The sequence below is a fragment of the Octopus bimaculoides genome, chromosome 1 (assembly GCF_046866305.1).
Source record: "Octopus bimaculoides isolate indiv1 chromosome 1, ASM4686630v1, whole genome shotgun sequence".
Classification (NCBI taxonomy): domain Eukaryota; kingdom Metazoa; phylum Mollusca; class Cephalopoda; order Octopoda; family Octopodidae; genus Octopus; species Octopus bimaculoides.
In genome coordinates, this window is record NC_142928.1 from 27,047,246 (window position 1) to 27,057,245 (window position 10,000).

The window sequence follows — 10,000 nt, forward strand, 5'->3', positions numbered from 1 at the left end:
TTTTTACTTTTTTTTCAGTCTTTTTTTTGTTTTATAATTTATTGTTCCATATCTGAAAAGCCTTATTTTTTACAGTAGTAGTAGTAGTAATGGCGAGGGGAAGTGCTTGTGGTGCTGCTGGTGGTGGTGGTGGTTGTGGTAGTGGTGGTGGTGGTGGTGGTGGTGGTGGTGGTGGTGGTGGTGGTGGTGGTGATGGTGGTGATAGAGGGGATGACGACGGCGGCATCTTTTACAGCCTTGTGCAACCTGGATGTTGTTATCTATGGTGATCTCTTTCAGAGTTGATGCCTGTTGTATAGGTTAATGTTACAATAAACGTTATAGATTCTTCCTACTGGTTACTTTCTTCATATCTTCTCAACCCGACCTTAGATTTCAAACATATATAATTGAAAGGAATCCCCACTTTCTCTCTCACCTTCTCTCTCTCTCTCAGCCTCTCCCCCCTCTCTCTCGCTCTCTCTTTCACTTACTCTCACTTTGTTTTCCTTCATTTTATTTCCTTTCCCGTCTGTTTTCTTTACCTCTTTCTCTTTCTTATACCCTTTCATTCATTACTATCTTTCTTTCTCCTTTTCCCTTTTGTTTTGCTTTCTACCTCAATTCATCCATCCAATCAGTTACGATGTGTTTCGCTTTTCCACTAATTTCTATGAAGCATTCAATGTTTATATAGTGACGTAGACAAAGAAGGAAGTTCAGATACTTTTTAAGAAATGGTCAGCCGAACAAAATCAAACGAAAGCTTAAAATAGAACGAAACGAAAAGGAAAAAAAAAAAAAAAAAAAAGAAGTGACGGAAAAAAATGTCATTGGAATTCAGCTCAGCCATAAGATTATTCCGAATTGATATGATAAGCAATATTTGAATTTCTTTTCTTTGTTTATTCCCTATATTTTTCTATTTCTATACCATTCGTATTTCTTTTTTCTTTTCACATTATTGAAAAATGTCAAGATCAAAGCGTAAACGGAGAGCTTGTTTGAAAGCGTACTGGTGTCTCGGATTGGTTTTACTATGTTTCAAGAAATTATTCATGTTTCTCTTTTCCCACGTTGGTTTAACGGGTTGCGTGGTTGGGTACAGCATTCTGGGTGGATGGATATTTCGAGGATTGGAAGGTAACCATGAACGAGATATTAGAAAACAAGCCGAGAAAATGAGGGAAAAATATACATTGAAGTTACTAAAGTTTTCAGAAAATGATGACAGTTTATCTGAAAACGATTTTGAAAATATTACTATTTTAGTTAAGGAATTTGAAGAAGAAATTGTGCACTTTACAGAATCAACTGGATGGAATGGACTCGATAGTGACAGTGAACTTCAGTGGTCATTTGCTGGTTCTCTGCTATTTTCTGTAACAGTAATTACTACTATAGGTAAGTAAATTCGATGTTTCTTTATTTCTTATTGTTTTTTGGTATTTTGTATTTTTCTTTGTGTGTGTGGTTTATGTCACTTGTAAATATAATGTTTCAAAACGTTTTAAAAATTGTCATTATGCGTGTATATATATATGTATATATATATGGGAGAATATACAAAAAATAACAACAGACGAGGACAGGTGGTGTAAATAACAAAAGTATATATTAGTATGACGCTCGGGAATACGGAAAGTCTTTGACGTTTCGAGCTACGCTCTTCAACAGAAAGAATACGGAGACAAGGAGAAAAACACGGAGAAAAAGGATGATAAAGGAGGTTTACAAAAGTGGAAAAGTTCAAAAGTTTTTTAGACGTCGTGGTATATTGAAGCGATTTCCAATCAGAAGATGGGTCCAGTGTAAATCCGTGGGTAGGAGAGGTGCAGCCGGAGGGTATAAAGTTCAGAATCAAACAGTCCAGATCCAGAAGGAAAGAAGGTAGAATCCAAAAGTTGGTAGTGTGTGATGAGAGGAGACAGGATTAGCTGGTGCGACCACGTGAGCGTGTATTATATGTGGGAGAATATACAAAAAATAACAACAGACGAGGACAGGTGGTGTAAATAACAAAAGTATATATAAGTATGTATATATATATATATATACATATATATATACAGAGAGGGACAGAGAGGAAAGAAATTGACGGAGAGAGAGAGATACATACATATATATACATATATATATGTGCGTGTATGTATGTATATATGTATGTGTGTATATATATATATATATATATATATATATATATATATATATATATAATGATGTAAGTGTATATATACATATATGTATATATAAACACACACATACACACACACACACATATATATATATATATAAAGAGGGAGAGATAGACAGAGACAGAGAGATACATACATATATACATACATATAAACACACAGATATACATATGTATGCCTGTGTGCGTATGTGTATATGTGATGACCTTCAATATAGTATAGTGTATAGTAACACCATCAAACGTTAGATAACATTTAAAGAAGATAAATAACATGCCACGCGTGCATTATGTATCTAAAAAAGATACGAATTCCCTATTGGATGCTTTATTTATTTGGAACATAGATGTTCTTAGCGCAATAACTTTTGGAGATTTAATTTAGCCTAGCTTAGTTTTCTTGTATTCCATGAATATATTATTATTACTATTATTATCATTATTATTATTATGATTATCATTATTATTATTATTATTATTATTATTATTATTATTATTATTATTATTATTATTATTATTATTATTATTATTATTATTTTATGTTTGATTTTTGTTTTGCATTTGTACAAGTTGGATCCAAGTCTCACACAGAGACCTCAAGAGACAACAAGTTAGAAGTTCATGTAGATGTTATGCCTAGGGTACCATATATTTGGATTTGTACAGTTTTGTTCAAGTGAATGTTTAAGAAACCATAAGAAAATTATGTTTGCTTTAAAATTTGAGATCACATAGACAGTATTTTACGTAGGATATGGGCAGTTCCCATGAGCACTATCTTTTGAACTTCAGCCATTTTGGGGTTTCCTGGTATCTGAGCTAGGTAGTAATCAGCCCGTTTCGTTGTCATTCCCAGGGCACCTATGACAATAGGTATTGTTTTCGTCTTCAGATTCCACATTTTGCTAATTTTTATTTCAAGATCTTTATATTTGATCAGTTTTTGGTAGGTCTTGACAGATACGTTTATATCGATTGGGACAGTCATATCAATGAGGAGGCATGATTTTTGTCTGAAGTCTTTCAGTATGATGTCTGGCCTATTTGCGTCTATCTTTCTGTCAGTTTGAATGGTGAAGTTCCAGAGGAGTGCAATGTGATCATTTTCAAATACTGGGGGTGGTTTGTGTTCCCACCAGTTTTTATTATTATTATTATTATTATTATTATTATTATTATTATTATTATTATTATTATTATTATTATTATTATTATTATTATTATTATTACTGAGTGTGAGAGCAGTGCATGCCATAAAAGTGACACTGGGGGTCAAACATACGAAGTATACCCACCATGACTATCCGTCTGATAAAGGTACACCAGGCACATGCATCACAACCATATGTACCTGACATTTTGGTCTGATATCAAGCTAAACACCGCATGACCTTTCAGGTGGGGCCTAGTTAGAATTTTCTTCAGGTTGAGAAGCGCATCCCACACAAAAAGTCCCTGAATAAGGTTTGTTTCAGGATATTGAACGAAATACCTATGCTTCCAGAGGTGAATTATTCAAATTCCAAAGAATTCCTCTCAACACATAGCTATGATGCTTCCCCGCTGCTTCTGCACGTGATCAGAGATGCACATATAGTCAGCCACTAAGGAACATGCTCAACTCGTTAAAGTCAAACAACTGACAAGCAAATCTGTGGTATTGAGCAGAATATTTGCTGTAGCCCATCGTTTTATACCAAGACAAACCAATGTACATGATAACACTTCCAATCCATTAATATCAGAAGCCATGAGAGCCACTGCCTGGTACTGCATCTGGGCATATTTATTATTATTATTATTATTATTATTATTATTATTATTATTATTAATAATAATAATAATAATAATAATAATAATAATAATAATAATAATAAGAAGAAGAAGAAGAAGAAGAAGAAGAAGAAGAAGAAGAAGAAGAAGAAGAAGAAGAAGAAGAAGAAGAAGAAGAAGAAGAAGAAGAAGAAGAAGAAGAAGAAGAATATTATCATTATTATTGTTACTATCATTATTATTATTATTATTATTATTATTATTATTATTATTATATGAAAACTCAGCTTATTTTGCTGGGTATGATGGAAAGAGTCGGCTGTCCACAGCCATCAGATTAAGCTGACATTTGTTTACTGGTTATGCTTCAAGAACCCTATGAAGAATTCTTGCAGTTCCAAGCAATGCTGATTTTTGGAGGTATCTCTACCTTCACACATGTACCAACCTTTTTCAGCCATGTTGGTAGTTGAGTGCTGATACTTCCAAGTGCACCAGTTATTGTTGGTATCACGTCTACTCTCCTCATTGTCTATAACCTTCGTATTTCCCACTTCAAATCGCCATAGTTGTTTATTTATTCTTCTTCTTTCACATTGATGCTGTTGTCATCGGGGCATGCTATGCCGATTATCTACATGTTCTTTCTTTTTATTCACCACAACAATGTCTGGTTTCCGATATCTTGTCAGGTGATCGAACTGGATCATTGCATCCCACAGGATTTTGCAATTCTCATTTTTGGTGACTCCTTCTTGGGTTTTCTCATACCACGTCTTTGCTTTTGTAGGCCGAGATTTTCAGAGAGCTCCCAATGGATCATTCTTGCCACGTTGTCATAGCGTCTTTTGAATTTACGTTGTGTCAATTTCGGGAACTCACCTCTCACCACATATTCTGCGTTTGTCGCTATCGGTAGTGTTGTTTATTCTGCACTTCACATAACTAACCCTTAACGTTTGTTCTTGAGCTGCGCATATGAATGCTTCTGTCTTTTTCTTCAAGTCACTCCTCCTCATCCATAGCTACAGGTCCTCTGTATCCGTTTTGGTGTTCACATCTCTTGCAAACTGACCGTTTTTTTTTTTTGCTTCCATACTTTTTGTTATCATCATCATCATCATCATCATCATCATCATCATTGAGTGAGAGAACAGCGCATGCCATCAAAATAACACTGAGAGTCACATATACGAGGTCCAATATATCTATCGTAACTACCCGATGGGTAATCATGCTGGGCACATGCATCACAGCCACATGCATCACTTGCATATGTGCGTGACATTGTGATCTCATATCAAGATAAACAGTGCATTACCTTGCAGGTAGGGGCACACTTAGAATTTTCTTCAGGTCGAGTAGCCCAACATGTACGTGATAAGACTTCCAATCAGTTCAGATCAGAAACCACGAGAGCCTGTATCTGGTATTGCTGTTACCATTTAGACAGCAAGCTAACAGAATCGTTAGCGCGCGTTCTACGCTTAAATCCTGCGAAAGTCAGCTTCACCTTTTTATCTTTTCGGTGTCGATAAAATGAGTAACGGTCAGTCACTGGCAACAATATAATCGACTAGCTCCACTACCACTAAATTTCAGGCAGTATGGCTATATTACAAATATTTCTAATCATTAATTAGAAATAGCATTCAGTATGAACCTTCTTGCTCTAATTGATCTTATTTCTCAACAGGTCTTTTTCTTTTTTCTTATGTACATGAACTTCTTTATTGTAACCTTCGTTGCTCTAACTTACTTGTTCTCAACTCACTTCCGCTAAACTTTCTTACTCTAACTTTCCCCACACTAAAGTTCCTTGCTCTAAAATTATTTATTATGAACTTCCTTATTCTGTCCATGCTTGCACTAAACATGTTCATTTTAACCTTCTCTTCTCTTATCTTCCCTATTCTAACCAAGTTAGCTATTTGTGTTGATGTATCATTCTTGACTTTGTTTTTTCCTTTCTTACGATAATCAACCCATAATAATTCTAAACTCTAATCTTTCTTGCTCCATGTTGTTATATTTAAATTGGACATTGTTTGTGATATTATTAATCCGTCTGGAATAATTGATACTTTGTTTTAGAGATCATAATTAAAATTGTTGATGCAGACTGTTCACAGTAATATCCTGTCTAGTTCTTTATCATTTAATTTTCTCAATTCGTTTAATCATCTTCTCATGATATTGAGACTCTTATATACGCAGTATATCAAAAGAATTCAATTTCACCTCATTATCGTCAGTTAATACTTATTTACGTACATAAGGCGGTGAGCTAGCAGAATCGTTAACAAGCCGGGCAAAATGCTTAGCGGCATTCCGTCTGTCTGCTCATTCTGAGTTCAAATTCCGCCGAGGTCGACTGTGCCTTTCAGCCTTTCGATGTCGATAAAACAAGTACCAGCTGAGCAGTGGTGTCGATGTATTCGGCTACCCCCACCGCCACCCGAACTTGATGGTCTTTTACCAAAATTAGAAATCAATGTCTATTCATGATTTGTTATTATAAAATGAAATTTCTATGAAGAATATGAGTACCAAGCCATAATAATCTCTGACTGGTATCACAGCATTCGGGAATATATTTATATTGACCTCATAAACAGTAGACAGCTATTTATTTCATCAACCCTGGTAAATGAAATATGGTAAGTCGATCGTTAACAGACGTATTGAAATATCATTTTGCATTTGGAACGATGGTCAACGGATTCTGCCATTATAGCCTAATGTTTCATCTTATCTTTTACGTGTGCCAGTCATTGGGCAACATCTTGAAGGGTTTAGTTGAACGAATCGGCTCTAGAACTTACTTTTTAAACAGTGATAATTATTCTATAGATCACTTTTGCCGAACTCGTAGGTTATGGTGACATAAAGAAACACCGGTTTTCAAGTGGTAGAGGAGGACAAAGATGAAAATAACCATACACACACACACACACACTTGTCCATAGTTCAAATTTATAGAAAGTCAAAGACGAAGACATCTGTAAGAAGTACAAGCAGATATTGTTTGGCGCAATACAGAAAGGAATAAGAGGAAACAGAGAAAATGAAAAACAAAAACGTGTTGAATTCAGTGGTCCAACATAGTGAATCGTGTGTGTGTATTCACGTCCGGTTTCTTTCAGTTTTCGTAGACCAACTCTACTCACAAGTCTTTGGTCGGCTCAAGGCTAAAACAGATGACGTTTACGATGTCCAATGTGTCCTTTCCACATGAAAGTGATTCCACTCTTTGTTTTCACCTTCGAGATATTGTAAATATTGTTAAAATAATATTGGCTAAATCAAATTTTACTAATATTATAAATTCATTAAAACAAAGCCCTTAACGTTATTTTTCCTAAATTAAAATTAGAAATCCTGTTTTACGGATGTTGATTTCAAAATTTTGTTATGAATACTTCCTATTCAGGATTTTAAATAATCCTTGTTTACTGGGATCAGTTATTTCCTATCCTATCTGTGACATTTCTAAATTATATTGCCTACTTCAGATTTTAGCATATACTGAATTGCATTAGAAAAAAGACTACACTATTATTCTACCAAACATAATTTTCCTCTTATCTGTTAGCTACAGGTTTCTTTGCTTGTTTTGTACTTTTGACGATCAAACGATTTAAAATTTTGAACTTTGAATGCTTTTAAGCTATATATCTCAATGGCGATCTGCTTTAAAACTCCGGTCAGATTAAATGCTGCTGCTGTAGTTCTAGCTGATTTTTGCTGTCTGTGATGGTGGTAGTGGTGGAGGCGGTTCTTTCCTCCTTAGACTTGGTTCATAAAAATACGTCGTAGCATGGCAATCACGTCATGATACATATATGCGCGAGAGCACGCCCACACATACAGACATATCTGTAGATAAATGAAATAGAAATATTGATAAATAGCTAGAATACATACATACAAACATACATACATACATGCATGCATACATACACGCATAATACATACATACATACATACATATAGGTGTTTAAATGCATGTATGAATGCATATATATGTGTGCGTGTGTATATGTGTGTTTGCGAGCGCACGTGTGTGTAGGCGCAAGCGTGGCTATGTGGTAAGACGCTTACTTCCCAACCATATGGTTCCGGGTTCAATCCCATTACATAGCACCTTGAGTAAGTATCTCCTATAATAGCTAATCTTACCTTAATAAATTTGAGGATTTTTTCATATGGGTTAAACAGAGATGTTATAGAACACATACCAAAAACTCGAATAAACTCTGGCTTAAGCGCATGAAACTAAGTCACCAACGGTAACAAAGAACTCTAAAATTCAGATTTGTGGCACGAATGTTTGTGTTGGACAGGAGACGCTGTCTTTTTTTTTTCCGTTTCTCATTTGCAACTAGAAGTCATTTTAGTGGCCAGGCAAGCTAGTGTGATGTTATTGGTTTGAGGGCTTTCAAATAACTAGTGTTATTGGTTTGAGGGCTCTTTCAGTGTCGTACGGATGGATATTAGTAAAATATTCACGGAAACCATCACCCAGATGACGATGTTCAACACCTGTATAGAAAATCTATCGCTAATAAAGTTTCGAAACTTGAAGTCCAGCAAACACACAAACACACACGGACATACACACAAACATGCACTCACACACATATGCACACGCTCTCTTTCTCCTTCACACATGCACTCACACACACACAAACACGCACTCACGCACACACACATTAAATATGCTAATACCCACACTTCTGATAGAAATATTCTGCCCGCTGTTTTTTAAATTTTCTTGACCCTGCCATATGGACAACCTCAGCGAAAGCAATACAAGTTTTTGAATAACAGAATGCACGGATACTTCTGACCACTGGGAATGCAGTCAGCTATCAATCGGCTCGTCGGAACCTTATCTAAGTACAACTCTCTCATAGCACTATTATTCACGACGCTATTGTTTACAAAAGAATGAATGAGTAAAAGTGAAATCTGAGGAAACGGTGTTTACAACAATTATTTCATTGTAGAGATCATAGATGTGTTAGATGTGTCAGGAATATTCAAGAATATAAAGTTTCGGATCATTGTACTGAGACTGAGGATGGTAGATAAAATGGTAGCGTTGCTTTCGTTGGAAGCAAGTAAGGAGGAAGCGGAGGAGTCTGAAAGACGTGGGACGATAGGGTCAAAAGTTTGAGAGATACGAAATGGAAGAAGAGAGAAAGATTCAATGCTTCAGGTGGAGAATTTGCAGAAAGTAAAGGGACTGATAGACAAAGAATGTGCAAATCCAGAAACAACAAGTACTTACAGAGAAATGTTTCATTTATAGGGGAAGTGTGATGTGGAGATGGAGGATGCATGTCAGAAGAAATCTGAGCACTGTGTGTAGTGTGCCAAGTGAGCGAAGGAGAGGGAAGTTGAGAATGGTAGAGTTAAAGCATAATGCAAGGCCAAGGTAGAAGCTAGAAGAGAGCGGGAAGAGAAAAGCCGTGAGTTTAGAGAGCAGGGAGCTAATATCAACACAGCATCTAGAAAATATAGCTTCTACGAAAGGCTGGATATTGGTCAGTAATATAAATCACACATTCATAGATAGCATCCTTCACATGCACATACACATACCCACATTCAAACATACACACATATGTACATACGCAACCAGAAGTATGAAGGAGAATATGCATTCATATATCCAAGCATACCCGTGACCATTACAAAAAGGCGGTTTGAAAAAAATTTAATTTAAGGAAGGAGTGGAGGTGAATACTGCGGTTGAATTTAGGAAGGGAGCTGGAGTGCACAGATTTGTGGCGCGAATGTTTGTGTTGAAGAAAAGACGCTTTGTCTTTTTTTTTCCGTTTCTCATTTGCAACTAGAAGTCATTTTAGTGGCCAGGCAAGCTAGTTTGATGGGTTATTGGTTTGAGGGCTCTCTCGACGTTGTACGGATGGATATCAGTGAAATATTCACGGAAACCATCACCCAGATGACGATGTTCAACACCTATATAGAATGGACAATGAAATTTTTATTCTAAAACGAAGTAGACGCAAAAACGTTTAGTGA

General features: G+C 35.8%; 1 protein-coding gene across 1 annotated transcript in view; it reads left to right on the forward strand.

Annotated features, from left to right (window-relative positions):
* The first annotated feature begins 622 nt into the window (after window positions 1-622).
* Window positions 623-10,000, forward strand: part of LOC106868280 (potassium channel subfamily K member 18) — a 39,766-nt gene continuing 30,388 nt past the window's right edge. Inside the window, exon 1 of the mRNA XM_014913469.2 lies at window positions 623-1,383. Within this exon, the coding sequence (XP_014768955.2) occupies window positions 951-1,383 (433 nt within the window). The 5' untranslated portion in view covers window positions 623-950. The remainder of the gene's footprint in view (window positions 1,384-10,000) is intronic.